Here is a 17,167-nt window from a genome sequence, read left to right as displayed (position 1 = left end):
GGGGAGGAAGGGGGAAAAGATGAGTTGGGAAGGGCTCAGATGTTACAAATGCCATCTAACCAGGTGAAAAGCTTCTAACAGGATCTGTGCAGTATTGGACACCAAAGTACTCCCAATGGAGGGAAACATCTCATGAAGAATTGATTCCCGGGCACAGATTTTGACTGAAACGTTTGTCTCTGTTAGGGTTTTTCTGAACATGTCCTTCCTGTAGGTTCTCTGATACCTAATAAGTTCCTGCAGCAACCTGTCCCCTCAGATTATAGGAAAACTGTAATCTTGAGATCTTTACTGTTTCTTAAAATTCGTCATAATGCATCCATGCTTCTTAAGTAATTTGGACAGAGTGAAAGAGCATGATTACACAAGCTATCTCTGCTTAGGAAATTAACCTGAAATGCAGAGAAATTCCTGCGGATAATATTTCTAATTTAACTTACATTCATTGGTGGACTTCACAAACCCAAAGCTACTTGCTTTCCGTAGTTTTTGCAGTTTGCTCTCCTCTGGCTAAGACGCTTAGAAGTAGTGCAGGTTTAGATGTCTCATGATTTGTGGTTCCTTGCTAGATTTTCTCCAGAAATGTTCACTGGTTTCCACCACTCATTTTTACCCTGCCCTCATCTGCAGCAGTTCAACAGCCCGTCAAATATGACAGAGCTGTTTATTTAATTTTTGTGCTTTTTGGATTTCCTCACCCTAAAATGTACTTTGCTTTACTGATCTGATTTTGAGCTAGGCCCTTCAAACAATTGCTTTTACAGAAGTATGAACCATTGGCAAGGTATACTGGGAATGATAACAAGTCCCTGAATATGGGGAAAGAAGCAGAAGTCACTTGAAGAGATTTTTCTGCCACATAAATTGTAACATGGAGCCATGCCCCAGGATCCCTTGCTGGAGCCCTTCTACTTTGCCTCAGCGATTCATTATTCATGAAATCAGTAAAAGTGACTGTAGGTTGATGGTTTCAGTACTTGCCTGAGAAATGGGACATCCCTGTTCTTTTTCCAGCCTTAAGGAACAGTAATTTATGAATAATACATCTGCTTAATATGTCTTCATTTTGTGAATGCTATTTAAGCTCCACAGCAAATTAGGACCTTTAATTCCAATTTTTCTTTTAGTAGAAATGGTCAAAACAAATTATTATTTTGCATGCCTCCAACACAGGTGCATCTCACACTCAGAGTGATTTTTTAAAACTTCAGCATCTGAGACAAAACCACACATTAATAAAGTTCTTCAATAAATGGAGCTGTTTGAGCATATGTTCCCCGAAATATGTCACTTCAGCATTCACAAATGTGTTTGTTCTCCCTTTGCTTAGGGAAGGGTTATCTGACCCTTTCCTGCAGCATGCTCAGTCAAGTTAGCTATGCATAGATAAGAAGGAAACTTATGCAGGAAGAAAATGAAATTAGATGGATAATTAACATATATTTTATACAAAAGCATGAAAAACTGTTCCAAAATTTATCTGCCTAACTAACGTGTGAATTCATATAAAAATATTCTACACTGAAACTTTGTCAGCAGGTCATAAAAAGCACATATCTCCTTATTTAATAGGTCTAAGATTTATCTGATGTATTTCATTTCTTAACGACTGATACATTTTTTTCTTAGTCATTTTAAGTGTGTAATTTCTGGAGGTTTGTGAATAAACACTAACAGGCAAATCCCAGAAATTAAAAATGGGTGCAACTTCACAGCATCAGCAATCAGTATTTTGAGGAGGCTTCCTAAATTTAGGACAAAAAACAAACAAAGAAGAATCATGACATTTTGTGTCATTGTCTTGCTGTAAGATTTTAAGGTTTCCTTAGTCTCATCAAAGGATGAAATAAACAGAAAAACAACTGATATTTGAAGAAGATGTAGTATTTATTGCATAGTTGCATACTTAAGATTCCATTTACTGAAGTTATGTGTGTGGCAGGGTAGGATTTACTGGTAAAGCCCATGAAGCTTATGATGGGAATCTAAAAATAATCTGAATATTGTTCTATTTTTTGGAAAGCAAAATGTGGAGTGGTCAGCTCCTAAATACATGTTTAGCACTGTCAGGAACTTCAATGGGAGTTGCTAGTACAAGTGCCCAGAATGCTTGAGTAATTATACATGTTCACTGCATAAATACCTAAACCACAAAATGGCATAGTTTCCAATCCCCTGTATTTCTATCATTCAGATACTGTCCAGGCAGACTTTGACCCAGTAATTATTTATACGATGATAGATAGCCCCAGATCTATAATTCACTCACGGGGCTTAGGTCATTTCATGAAAGGCAAAAGTATAGTACATTACTCTGTATGCATAATGTAGAGCATATTTAATGCTAACATTATTTTCCTATGAGGAGAATATTTCTATGAGGTGCACTTCCTGTTCAGAATATTGTTTATGTTGTACAGATTTTCATTTTGAGATAAAAGAATTCTTGTTTTGCAGTAAAATGTTGGACATTTTTGAGGATCTCTTTATTTCCTTCCCTTCTATCTCTTCCTTCCTCTCCTTCCTTTCCTTTTTTCTTTTTAACATATAAGTTATTCAGTGGTAATATAATGGTAATAGGTCATGGACAAGTTTGTTCATGGGCAAACTTGTCTAGCAATACCACTATAATTTGACTTTGATATCAAGGTTAAGAGATTATAGCAGAAATACGATACTAACTTTTCATTCCAATGAATACCTAAATTAATTTTAAAGTTGAAAACTTCAACCTATAGCAGGCATAGAATCTCTTTAATCCACATTAATAAGTGAGATCTTTATATATATGTTGGCTTTAAGTCATTTCATGTAGTCATATCAGGTATGCCAGAAGAGAAGTGAGTAGCCATATATAGGAAACCACCTGAGGATAAAAACACAGTATATTGTGAGGATTTTTATCCGTAATGTTTATTAAAGCTCACATAGGAGATACATTGTAAATCTGGGTATTGAGCTAAGGCTGTAGACTGCAATCAGTTTTTCAAAAAGTGCCTCTATAAAGTGCTGTGCCAGCCTTCTCTGGATTATACTCTGCATCAGGATGTATATTATCCCTTAAAATATCTCTTTTCATTCTTTAATTTTACTCCTCGTATACTAGCAGGAATTAGCTTTTAGCAGGAAAACATGATCGTGCTGCTCCTGGACCAGTGTTGGGGAAGAGCCTCTCCTGCAGGTCACATGCAGCATCCGGGGACATTGCCGCTCCTCCGTGCCTGAACGGGTGCTGCCTTTTTGCTGCAGAGAGGAGGTTTATCACAACATTGCTACAGGCACCACAGCAGGAGGAATTTGTTAGATGGCTCAAGCAGGCTGACAATCCTGCAGCAAACTGTCACCTTCCATTTTCTCAAGTGAACAGTCACCTCCTCCTTACTCCCTGCGGAAGACAGAGCCCCCGCAAGGCGTGGGAAAGGATGGCTGCACACTCCAAGGTCTTGCTTCAAAAAGGCAAGATTTCAGCTGTCTTGCTTTTCCGTGCAAGGCTGCTGGCACATAGAACTCAGGGTCATTTTTAATCACCAAAACGGAGGCAATGGCCCCTTGGACTGAATCTCTGTACTCAGTGTTGTGCCACCAACAGTAGCACCATGCCAGGAGGTTCATGGAGATGAAGGAAGAGGCGGGCACAGCTGACTTTATAAGCTGTTTCTAGCTTTTTTGAGTCAAATAACTACTCTTTGCCATCACATCCACAGAAGTGCTATGGTCAACTTCCCCAAAGTCCTCTTAGCAGCCAGAAGAGAAAGACGTGGGAGCTCAGCAAGCCAGCAATGAGTGACAAAGCCATGCCTGATGGGTTCAGTGACTGTTAAAAGCAGAACTGTATCTGTAACAGTGGCCGTAGCGCCCTGTACTCCAGCAAACATGAAAGTGTAGTTTTGGTATGCTCAACAATTTACAAAAGGAGGAGAAAGCACGATTCTTTTCTTTCATCTATATAATATTGTATTTGTGTACACTTGTGTAGATGTAGGTATATTTATATATCTTACGGTTATACAATGATCCTGGTCAGCAGAATGTAATTATGATATGGAATCATACCTCCTCAGCATTATCAGAGCACCTTCTTGTCATGTTTACAGACTTGCCTTTTTTTCAGTGTAAATATTTTTCCTGCCTTTCCCTTATGCAAGGCAAAGAAGTTGTTTGCAAACTATTTGTAGATTATAAACAGCTCCTACGAGGGAAATGCCCTTGAACCAGTAAGAGTACACTGATTGCAACACACAGTACATGCTAATAGCACCTTGAGGGAATTACTATTACTTTGTAGCAGAGGCATTTTCATAAAAATAGAAATCTTACTGTGATTCTTAGTTTGAATTTTTACCTTCTTTTCCATATTTCAGATGATTCAACAGTCACAGGTTGCTGGTTCATTGTTCAAAAGCTCCAAAGAATTATTCACCCCATAGAAGTGCCATTTTCCTTCATTGCCTCTTTGTTACTTTTGTGAAACAGCAGGCAACAGAACAGAAAAATGACCAGCACAGAAAGCTTGAATCTAGCATTATTCCTAGTGCTCTGCACAGAGTTAGTAAAATGAACCTGCTAATACATTGTTATATCTATTACAGCTTGCTCATGTTGGGCATTAATCGAGTATTCATGGTAAATTCACAAAATGATGCTTGAGACTGAATGATGATCTTTCAGCTTGCCCGATACCTTTATCTGACCAAATTCATGCAGACTCAGCCATGTGCAGAGGAACTCGGCACGGCTGCACTTTATCTCCCTTTTTACTTCTGGTGCAATAGGATAGGAGTGAGAGGAAGAGAATATATAAGGGATCCCCACTGAGAATCAGTTCTATAAATTATGTATTACGCAGACACTATTCTGCTGATACTATCTGATCCCCAATTCTCAGTTCCTTGTTTTTCCTTCTATAAATAGCTATGGCCAGGTTTTCAGTTGTAAAATGACGAGGACAAAATGAGAAACCTTTCCCATTTAATAACCTCGGCCAAAGAAGAATAAGGTAATAATTTTCATAACTGCGATGTCTTCAGGGCTTTAACAATCTGGGAATACAGGCAGCACTATGTTGTTGATAAGATACTGGTAGTAAAAGTGGGAATAACCATGCTGAATATTAAAGAGGGAAATGCCCTATTTTCAGGATGATCGGTATAAAACTTGGTATTGTGAATTTTCCTGTCAATTTTTTGCCTGTGTAGGACCACTTTTGCTTTTTGTTTCTCCCTTTAGATCCAAATGCTTTGGCTGGACAGACCGGACCTGACCATGCTCTTATAGGAGGAATAGTGGCTGTAGTTGTCTTTGTAACGCTATGTTCTATAATTCTCCTTGGTCGATACCTGGCAAGACATAAAGGTAGGACAGATTTAGTGGAAGTTCAGTCCCTTTTGAAAGCAAGGCATGATTTCACCTGGGAGGGCTGTTCCCTTTCACCTTTCCCCATCTGCTAAATGATTTTGACTACAAAACTCAGTTCACAGTCCAGTTGCAAGTCAAGTCCCTGTAAATTTTACCCAGTTTTCCAGTGGACTGGCTAAGGCACAGGACACCTCGTTACATGCCCAAGGTCCTATCATAAGTCAGTGATGTGGAGAGACTAAGAGGCAAGATTCCCCCTTGATTTTGGCCCTTGGCTGTAGACACTTGGTTACATGATCTCATAGTTTTAACTAGTACATCAGTTCAGCAGAATATATATACACAGAGAGAGAACAAGATTTTTCATTTTAATAAATTGTGCTAATACCTTAAGTATGTATTGAAAAGATAATATCAGAAGCTGGTGGTGAGTTTTCAGGTCAGTGAGTCTTTTGCTAATGATCCCACTGGAATAAGGTGTTAATTGCTGGGCCAAGCTTTACTTTATTCAGAGATTTCACCTTCACAATTCTACTCCCATTATTTTCAGCCCCTCCTGCCATTAGACATAACAGGGATGAAGTGACACTGGCTTCTGACTAAGCTTCTCTATGATCCTATTTTGACCTAGTTAATTCCAAAATAATTTCTTGAGATTCAACTTCTGAATGACTTGTAGAACTATTGTTAAAACACTCCCTCCCCCCTCCTAAAATAAAAGTGAAGAGAGGATTAGTGTTGGTATTAACTCATTAAATCTCTCTGTAGATAGGATAACCATATTGCCAGCAGACATAAGCTGATAAAAACATATTTTTAATTTGATTGGACTCTGAGGGGAAAACCAAGATTTTTTTAAATGAACCAGTGAAAGTGTGTCTCTTTTGTTTTATTTTCCTGAGTGAACAGTTACACATCTCAGGCCAACATAAATAATGCTTTTCACAAGTAGAAAGTTGACTATTGTACCCAATTCTTTTTATTCATTTCCCAAGCATAAAGGTATCTGTTATAGTACAATGTGAGTGCGTTCAGTTAATAAAACTACCTGAATTTTGTAATTCTTGGAAATGACTATGATACAATTCTGTAAAATTAAAGTGTAGATACTATCAAGAGCAAATAGAAATACAAAAATAATCAGTGGCCTTTTCTTATAAAAAATAAGCATTTATGAATATCTAAGTCTTCAAAGTTAGTTTGTTTTTTATGGAGAGTTGTTCCATGAAATAATCAAGATTTTATCACTTGTTCTATAATTGCAAAATGTATTGCATATTAATGCGGTTCGATAAAGTGGATTTTTGTTAAAATATTTCCTTATTTTATTGGAGATATATTTGAATTTGTGTATGTGCATTGTCAGTATTAATACTATAAGTATTTCTTAGACAAAGTAGAAAGTTGGGCATACCTCTATCACGTAGACTAAAATTGTGTAAAAATATTTGTCCATTCATGAAACAATGCAGTGTAAAGCCAAAAAACTAATATTTTTTCTTTTTTTTTTTTTTTCTGTTTTACTGCTTCCTATAGGAACATATTTAACAAATGAAGCAAAAGGAGCCGAAGATGCACCTGATGCCGACACAGCCATTATCAATGCAGAAGGCAGCCAAGTCAATGCAGAGGAAAAAAAGGAGTATTTCATTTAGATGCAGAGCTAGAATCTTGGAGTTTTACTTATCAGGCTGACTGCTGGGGAAAACTGGCTATAATTTCTCAGAATTCATTTCTGCCATCTTCTGCTATCTTTATTAACTCTCATACCTGCTATAAGTAGCCAGTTTATGCCAACAATCAGCTGTTGACATCATCATTCTATAATTACAGTATCATGCGTAAAGCAGGACATTTCTTATTGCCTAAAATTCATATCCACTGCTCTCTTAACATACAGTGCTTGAATATACAGCCTTAACAATGTTAATCATCATCTTAATCCAAGTTTTCTACATTTTTAAATGTTATGCAGCTTTCTTCTTTTTCAGTTTTCTTTTATCATATCCCTACTAGTGTGTCATAAAACAAAATTCATAACAAATACTATTAGGTAAGGACCTAGTTTACTTACATAAAATGTTAAGTCTATGATTAGAGGTTTACAAAGAATGTTTTATACATGTCTATCTATAATTCAAAAAAAGCAACTTGTTTTTGAAACATATGCCCTAGGAAACACAAACTAAAATCTTTTTGGTATAGTTTCTTGCATGCTTGGATTTGATGGAAAAAAAATATCAGTCCACTGAATTTTTTGTTCTATTTTGCTTGGTTTTGTTATGTTTAAAATGGTACCTTGACAACAGTGCCATGTTTCAGTGGTAAAAATATGCTGAATAGCTATACAGATTCTGCAAAGTTAGATAATAGTACTTCATTTGAAACAAATTTGACCTGCCCTTTTACTGCTTTTTGGGATGACTGAGATTAGAGAACTTTCTGTGTAACTTCTGTTTTTTATAATTTATTTGCTTCACATGACCTCACCTGCCTACTCAAATTTGAAGTGTTCATGGGGCACAACTGCAAGGCATTTTAGTATCTGTATATAGTGCATATAATAAATTCAATTAAACATTATTTGATACATATTTAACTTTTTTGGCAGTAGCTAAGTCAGTCACAAGTAAGCATTTTCTAATGTCCATTATATCCCTTTAGATATGACTCAAATCAGTATTCTGAGTAGATAACATGTATTAGTGGTTTTTTGTCTGTATGTCCTAGCACTGTTCAGCAGCAAACTTTTCTAGTTCTTGTTAATTTTTTCTTTGTTATACAATGGAAGCACAATGTTATATGGAAAGATAGTTTTAAGCTAACAACCAGTGCACAGCCTCAGGTTTTAAATTACAACCACATTTGATTACTATCCTTAAAAAATACTATTGAGTTGCTAAAATTCTCAGTTTTTAATTTGGCAGTTCCAGAGCTGCTTCTCTATGTTGGTTTGCCAAAAAAAAAAAAAAAAAAAAAAAAAAAGACCAAAAAAAAGAAAAAAAAAAGAAAAAAGAAGAAAAAAAAAATAGAAGTGTTAAAACAAAAGATATATGTTTTGTGTATACAGTAAATGGACTAATTCTTTATATTAAATTCCTGTCTATGCATTTTGTGAGGTACAAACTTATGTCACCGTGAATGATAGAGAATTCCTGCCATGCTTTTAGCTCCACAGTGAAAGTCTCTGTTTGGATTATTTCTGAAATTTTTTGTGTAATTGACAGCTGAAAAATCACATGCTCTTAAATATGACAACAAAACACTCTAAGCCCATTGGCTTACTTCCTCTTCCAATGAAACAGAAAGGTTATTGTAATAGCTCTTGGAAATGATTCTACACTGGAGAACGCAAGTCTAGATGGAGCTTGTCTTGCTCCTAAGTTTTGCACCTTTGACAAAAGAGTATTTCTCTCTGGTAGCTGTACTTGTGAAGCCTAAAAGCATGATGGTCTGCTGTAAAGGACTTTCTCCTGGGATTTTATTTTTGTGTGGGGAAGGGAGAGTTTGGAAAATGCCATCATGTAGTACGGTAAAATGGAGGATAAAAGGTGCTCTGTCAGATTATTTATCAGAAGAGTATAAACCTTTTAAGGATGATATTAGAGTATTTTAATTGTTTTTGTTGAAACATTTATCTTGTTCATTTCTAAGAAAAAAGGGTGTCGTCAATCAAAGCAGCACTTTTTTTCAAAGTATACAGGCATAAATAATATGATGTGGTTGAGTGTTAACATAATAAATCATATACAGTATGACATTTTAAAGGAATAAGTCTGCATTGATGTGATTGCATGCTTGTTTTTACAGTTCTCTCCATACCCATCTGTGGAAAAATGCAATAATATGTTAATATAATATGGTAGTTTGAGAGAACCAGGTAGGTGCTACTAGACACATTGAAAACTAGTATAGGTTTACAAGATATTCATGTCTTTCAAAACATACACATGTAAAAGGCTGGCAAAGGAAGTCATTCAGTTTAATACCAAAAATATGGGTTCATGTCACAACAGTAAGTTACATTACCTACAGTACAGTATCACATACCACACGGTTTTATTTCAGGACCTGGGGCCCAGTTCAACTAAGCATTTAAGCACATGCTGAGCTTTAGGCGTCAGAGAAGTTCCATTGGACTGTAAGGCACTATTCATATGCTTAAAAATAAGTGCTTCCCTGGATGAGAGCCTTATTTGCTCAAGTGGAATTCCTCACCAGTATGGCGTTTATGCCTTTTTTCATTCTTCTTAACTCAAGCTTGCTTGAATAGTAGGGTTGTTACTTGAACCATTACCCAACCAAGGTCAGATAGGGCCTTTAAAAGTGAGATTGCCCTTGAGGTAACCATTTCAAACCATTTTCTCCAGTGGCAAAGAAAGAGCATTTAAACTTTGTAAAAAGAGAAAAAAAAAAAAAAGTACTGTTAAAATAGGGTATTTCATTGGTTTTCAATTAAAATGTCTCACATGTGCTTGCTCTTAATGCAGTTGATCTTCCATTATCTTGCACCTGGTGATGTCCCTTGCATCTGTGCAAAGCAGGTGTGAAAAACCCCACAACAAGTATTCTACCTGGATAGCACTTTGCAAACCTGTCTGGTCTTCACTGGTTGAAATTACTACACTAGGTGTAAAGAGGCATCCCTCTTCTTTGTATGCAGAACCATGTCTCAACACTAACGACATTCAGTAGGCTCAAAGCCAGTCATCTGTTCCCTTTGTCCAAGATCCCATTCTGAAATACCACTTTTATTAAGGTGTGAGGTATCCAGCGAATGTGAAAAGCGGAGGCTCTGAATGGGAACCACACTCTCTAAAATGTATGTGACATCCTTTCCTACACACACTTGCAGAGTAGTTTTCTTGAGACCAGGTAGCTAGTTTTCTGCCAGTGTACTGTTTACAGTGTCGATTGCTGATTATTTTTAAACTTTTTGATGTAGATTTTTTTTAATGCTTCGAGAACATTCTCATGATTTGAACAAGAAAGTGGTGCATCAGAACACAAGAGGTGCATCCTCCCACTCTTTTAGTGTCATCTGACAAACCGAGAAACAGTTTAAGGAACCTATGTTTAACTTGAGGCTCAGAATTTAATCTAGAACACTTTAAAAAGTTTCCACATTACTTAAGGATGGTTTGTCTTGCACTGAGACTGCCTCTATAAAGGAAAACATGAGGAAGACCATTTTTTTCTAAATAAGACGTGAAAGTTAACATCTTGTGTGTTCTCATTGCAGTATGATATATATATAACTATTTCAATGAAAAGAAAGGACAGAATCATCTGTAATTATGTAATTCATGATTGTAACAGCACTGAAGTTACCATGTACGCACATGTACAGTAGCTATTTCAACAGTTACAGTGTAGTTACATGTAATTCCCTGTAACATAACAGTTATAGTGTAATTTAGTGCCACTTATTGTAAAGTGTTACCAAAAGGAAAATGGAGTTCTTACCTTTACAATTCCGTTCAAATTAAAGGTAAGTTTATTAAATTAGCACCATAAATCTGATATTGCATTTCTTAATTAAGGAGGTGATTTAAAACTTCATGTTCACACTGCAGCTTCCCCCACCACTTACCCAGACTCCTCCAAGTGTCTAATCGCTACACTCCTAGGAACTGGTAATATGTGATGAACATACCAAAAATCCAGCTACTTCAACTTTAATTGAATAAGCTGTCTAATAGAGAAAAACAACAACAACAAAAATAAGAAGTAATGCTTTTTATTAAGTGGCACAAAGTACACACTAAAAACTATGCAAAAATATAGGTAAATACAGTGTACTTACATGTAAGTATCTTGTACTTGCTGTGTATGGATATTGGAAAACCGTGTAATTACAATATGCATTTTGATTATTTCAAGCAGGGGGGTGACCCCTAACAGTCACAAGGAAAACTGGAAGGTACATATACAAACAGTGGATAACCTAATGCAATATGTGTAATTCCTCTGCTTACAATGACTAATTTATAGAAATGCTTATACCACTCCTCATTCTCACTAGCTGTGCTTTCCATTTCTTTGAGGCCCATTAAAGATCACTGAAACACCTTTAGGCAAAGTAAGACACTGACTGTGCTAATGGCTTTGCTGCCAGCACTCTGTATGTCTGGCAACACTGTTCTATAATCTATTTCTGGCTCAACAGAACAAGTTTCCTCTTTTTTTCCATCCTCAAGGGAACCTAGTATGTCAAGATGCTGAAATATGCTGCCATATGCCCTGGTATTTTTAGCATGAAGAAGAGAGAAAGAAAGAGAGAGAGCTGAATTTTTCTGACCCCTATTTTGCTGAATCACTTCACTTGGAATTTCCACTACTTGCTCAATAATGCCAGGTAATCTTAAATTGTAAGTACAAAATGCTTCCATCAAAGTACAGAGGATGCCTTTAATGATAAATGATAATGATAAAGCTAACATTTTGTAAACGTGAAGTTTTGTATTACTGATCTTTTTACTTCTCGCCACTTTTGCATCATACCCTTCCAGATGGAATGCCCTGAAAGACAGATAACAGAATATCAAAAGAAGAAAAGAATATTGTAAACCTTCTTGTGGTTACCATTGCTATAACCGTCCTTTGTGTCCTATGTAACAGGCAAATAGATGTATTTAGCAACTGCCATTAGTATCATTCCACATTATACTCTTCCTAGAATATGACATCTACCTCTTAGTCTAAAGACGAGCTATGAGATATTTGTATACATTTTTAATACTATTGAAACTTTGATGTAGTCTTGAAATAAAATCACTGTATTATTTTTTTTTTCTGTTAGAAAAAAAAAAATCCTGGGTCCATAATTCTGGCCCTGTTCTTTACTCATTTTGAGACAGTTTGAGCTTTTAACAGGGCACAAAGACAGCCTCAGCTGGTATAAATCAGCTTCACTCTGTTGCCTTAAATGTAGGCCAATTTACACTGGCTGGGAATTCATCCCAAACAGCTTAAAAATAAACTTCTATAACACATCAATGTTTAGTCAGCACTAGATGTGCAATCCAACTGCAACACAGTTCTTTCCAGTAAGGCATGCAGGTCTGAAGAGAAACTTTTAAAGCACATGCAAGCTTTTGAATTAAATATGCAATACCAATATTGTTGAGATATTCTCACATGTCTCTTATGTGTTTAAACATAATATTGCCTGGGCATGTTTACATTAAAAACAGTCATTGCATGGGGGACAGGGAAGGACTATTGCAAACAATACAAGAAAATTAAATTGATAGAGCAGCCTTTGATGTCAACAGAGCACAGCAGAAACTCTTATTGAGAGTAGGACTTCCTACATGGTTTTTCAGAGTGGACCTAGTACCTCTAAAGCAAATGGGAGTTGTCTACTTGGCGTTAAGAGAAGCTAGCACAGTTCCTTCTCGCTGTTGATGAATCTAATCCAGCACTCTGCACTTGTTTTAACTCAGGAGGAAATAAAGGTACAAACATGGTTTAACAGCACACTTCTGTATCACTCCACATCCTCAGGATGCTCCAAGCATTGTGCGCTTCCAGCAGCCGTTAAGAGAATTCTTCCAGCATCTAGGAATCACCTTGCTGCCGTGTTCATTTTCTTCAGCAGTGTTTACTGTACTCACAGCCAGACAGAAGACAGTGTAGAGCCAATATGATGACTCTACAGTACTAGGGGCTTCCAGAGTCTCTCAGTAGATAGAAAAAAAAAATAAATCATGGCTTATGTGTTTACTAGACATCTGCCCTCCATGTTCTGTGTCTTAAGTCATTTATTCTCTGCTGGGCTAAAAGCAGCAGTCTGATTGGAAAGGAGGTAGGAAAAAAAGGTCTCTCCTCTAAAAAGAGCAGTGTGTGTTACTGTTAAAGAAAAGTTTGAGGATTTTTATTTCTCTTTTTTTTTTTTTTTTTTGAGATTTCAGGTGCAAAGCCAAGCCTGTTGGGGTCAGCACTTATAGCACTTTCCCTGTGTTCAGGGTCAAGCCAGCAGTGTTTCATGTGTGAGCTCTGATCTCACATTTCAGCACAAACTACAGACAGCCTTACCCTGCCCTTATGCATGGCGCTGAAAATCACTTCTAAACACATTCATTTTCCTAGTCTTATTCTACAATGAAATCATTGAAGGGTTTTCATAATAGGTTCAAAAGGAGGGTTTTTAAAGTAATAACTTGTAAAGAAAATAATAATGATGATCATCAACTGTTTATGTTGATTATGAAGAAGAGGAAAATCTTTAATTGCTGGACTGAATTCTTTATCACTTCCTCTTTCTCTCCTCTCTATGCATATTGATTACTGTTAGTAAATATGCAGTTGCACATGTTGTCCTTTTTCAGTGAAAACAGATTTGCTTATACCCCTATATAGCTTCCATAGAAATATGCAAATATGACCTACAATCATCTGTGTCTGCCTAAACAGTGAGCCAAGAGAGTGAATTCATAGATTACTGGATTCATATAAGTCCTGCTTGCATAAAAGTTGGGTACAATATGCCTATTGATTTGAAAAGGACAAAGCTCAAGTCCTTAATGCACATGTTCAAGTTCCTATTTAGCTCTTTACCGATAGAATTATAAAGCAATCATTGTGCATCCTTTACTTTTAGCCTGGTTATTTTATAACTACAAAAAACCTTCAGTTCCCCAGGAAGTTTCCTAGAATAAATAATAAGGCATAATTTGTGAACGGACTGTAATAACAACTTCATCTATTCATAGCCACTGTAAGTGTATTCTCCTAGGAACTCAAGTGTACTCTGCTCTTACACTGGCAATTTATGGCCTTGGGAAGGATATATTTGAACGGTTCAGAAACACTAACCAGTAAACAAAATCCATGGGAATTAAACATATTGCACTGCTGATGAGACACATTTATTTCATTTAATTTCCTCATTAATAACTTTGAGCATACAAAATGCATATTGTAATGTTAGGTACATGACACTTGCATGTTGCTATGCCTATATACTTACAAAGTATTCAATGTGTACTTAGTGGCGCTTAAAAAATGTCATGTACAATTCTTCTAAACATTCTTACAGGGTTCCCATTTGCACTTCATCTTTCAGAAAAGTCTTGTCAGAAAATTGTCTGATGAATATTATTGAAAAAAATAAAATTGCAATTTTAGTTATCTGTTGGACATTTCTGAATTGTCTATTCATTTAATATATTTCCTGGTGCCAGTTTGGCGGTAGAGTTGATTTAGAAAAGTGGCTGTACACACAAACTGTTCACTGAGCAGATTTTGCTGTTTCTAATAGAACTGCTACAATCATATACTTCCTTAAATATTAATTGTGAGATTTTAAACAGTTATCCAAGAAAATTATCTGTGAGACTCTGGTATTTCACAGATAATTTCAAATTCTGTTATTTTATTTGATGTTTATGTACTATTTGTTATGTATTGCTTTACAGTTTCTTCTGACTCACAAAGTAACAACTTTTGGATGCTGTCCTCACTATAAGAGAAATTCATCCTTATGAAGAGGTCAAGTGCTGAAAAAGCAGTTAAGCCTGTGTGACTTAAATGGTGGCTTCGCCTTCTTGAAGGAGCTAGAGAATTCATGCAAGGTTTTCTACACCACTTATCATGCTTGAGTTGATATTATAAAGGGCAAGAAGGCCACTGGTCTCAAAGGGAGAGAGGCAAATGTCACAGGGAAGAGGAAATTCTGAGAGGGCCTGTGTATATGACAAAGAAACAAGTCCCAGATACAGAGGGAGACACTAGCAGAGTTTGGTGCAGAGGATATCCCAGTGCTGTTGCACATGTCTCATGGCAGAGCTTTCCTATGACCTAAACTAAGCACACATCTGACAAATGTACAGCCCCATTGGATTCAGCAGATTTGTTCTTATCTTTATTGCTTCTTTTCACTAAACCAAAAAATGTCCCCTTAACCCACTTTTAATGTGGAATAACATACTTTCTAAACACCACAACAATGCAGATTCCCACATGATCATCAAAGTCATATGCCCATGATTTAGGACAAAGCATGCTGTAAATCTACAGTGTGCCCAAGGAAAATGACACAGTCCAGAAAATGACACAATCCACCACTGGATTTTTAGTTTTCTTCATTCAAGCTGTAATTCTTGTAGTACTGTCCTGTTCTCCTTTATCAGCCAAAAGCTTCCCTAAAGGTAAACTGTACTTTGTGTCTTTCCTTGACCAAGAGTAGATTCTTACAGTGATCACATTAACCTGGTATGTCCCTCACATGATTCCTTTTAAAGAAGAGAGTCCTAAATCTATAAATGCCAGTAAGAGATCTCTTTCATCAAGAGCCAACAAAATATGTTCCCCCCTCCCCACCTTCTATAGTAATAAAAGACAAAAGTCCCTTTTTGTCTGGGCTTTTGGTTTGATTTGTTTTGGGGTTGGTTGGTTGGTTTGCGGGGGGGGGGGGGGTGTTTGCTTTGGTTTGGTTTGGTTTGAGGTTGGTTGGTTGGTTTTTTTGGTTTGGTTTAGGGTTTGGTTTATTCGTTTGTTTTCCCAATAGGAGTACTGTCAAGGGAAAAAAAACATGATTTCTTTTAAACTATAAAGTCTGCTTGAAATTTCGTTAAATACTGAGAATAATTTTGTTGAATACAGGATGTCATTACCAGACTGTCATGACATTATACACTGATGTGAAAGAGAGGCTACTTACCCCTTTTAATAGTCATCAGGCACCTACATGAAGTTATACACACTTTTTCAGAAGTGTTATAGAGCAACACTTGTCCAAGCTCTGTTGGTAAGTGTAAGGTAAAGGTAAGTGCAATTAGTGAAATTTGGAGATAATCAAGAAGGGGTAATGAAGATGATTCCTTGCTTGACAAAAGTGCTGTAGTACATTGCCTTCTGGTTCTGCTTCAAGCACTTGGCAACATCCTGAGCCATGGGAGGGCACTTTTTATTAGCTCCGGGCTACTTACGTGCCCCAGCTCTTGCTCCTGCTGAGTTTGTAGCAATAGATTCTTTGCTGCTCAAGGCTAAGAGGCTGGGGCCTTATTGATTCTGCAAGATGCATTCAGGAAGAAAAGAAGACAGAGAGTGTTTTTAAGCAAGCCAGAAAGATCTTTTTGAAAGAAGCCTCTTCTTTATCCTGTGGCAGCTTACAGGAAATTAGCACTAATGTCAGCTGGTGAGGATAGTAACCATCCCTGCTTGGTTTACTGTGGGGGAGGACATCCTCCGGGTTGTGCCAGCTGGCTGGATGAAAGAGGAAGGGAGCGGTGAGAAGAGGCAAAGCTGTGCAGATATCAGGGACATGGGAGACAGGTTTGTCCTTCTCTAGGTGTAGGAGCAAAGGGGAGCCTGTTATTCCTATTTTCAGTCTGTATTCACTTCTAGAGCTTCAGCTAAAAAGGATGCAAAAATAAACTGGTCCAACCAGCAGAATTACAGAGCTACTGAACAGTGAGAACCATTCTCCAAAACACTGATGACAACACATGGCAAACAGGCAGTGCTTCCCATTTCCAGCGCTTTGAGTTGCTTGAACTTAGAGAGAGGTGGGAGTTTATAAAATACAAAGAAAGGAAGAAGAATGCAGCAAATCATAATTTAGACCTTGACAGATGAAGTTGGATAGAAAGTACCAGTAATTGAAATGGAAAAAATACATCTTGCAAGGGCTTTCAGTTCTGTATCAGAGCATTAGCTAGCTCTGTCTCAGGACAAAGAAAATATTTCATATAATTCTGTAATTTTTCCAGTGCATTTTCATTCTTTCTGAAGCTTCTAATGTTAACCTCAGAAAAAAAAGTGCATATACCATAATGTGATCCAGTTCAAGTACATCATTATATTG

General features: G+C 36.8%; 1 protein-coding gene across 3 annotated transcripts in view; it reads left to right on the top strand.

Annotated features, from left to right (window-relative positions):
• Nucleotides 1–8,226, top strand: part of CADM2 (cell adhesion molecule 2) — a 670,830-nt gene extending 662,604 nt beyond the window's left edge. For all 3 annotated transcript variants that reach the window (XM_065635796.1, XM_065635804.1, XM_065635787.1), the window contains 2 exons: nucleotides 5,227–5,352; nucleotides 6,892–8,226. In XM_065635796.1, coding sequence (XP_065491868.1) covers nucleotides 5,227–5,352; nucleotides 6,892–7,010 — 245 coding nt within the window. In that variant the 3' untranslated portion in view covers nucleotides 7,011–8,226. The remainder of the gene's footprint in view (nucleotides 1–5,226; nucleotides 5,353–6,891) is intronic.
• The last annotated feature ends 8,941 nt before the right edge of the window (nucleotides 8,227–17,167 follow it).

Source organism: Caloenas nicobarica, chromosome 1 (genome assembly GCF_036013445.1).
Source record: "Caloenas nicobarica isolate bCalNic1 chromosome 1, bCalNic1.hap1, whole genome shotgun sequence".
NCBI classification, from domain to species: Eukaryota; Metazoa; Chordata; class Aves; order Columbiformes; family Columbidae; genus Caloenas; species Caloenas nicobarica.
This window is presented reverse-complemented; position numbering and strand designations above follow the sequence as displayed.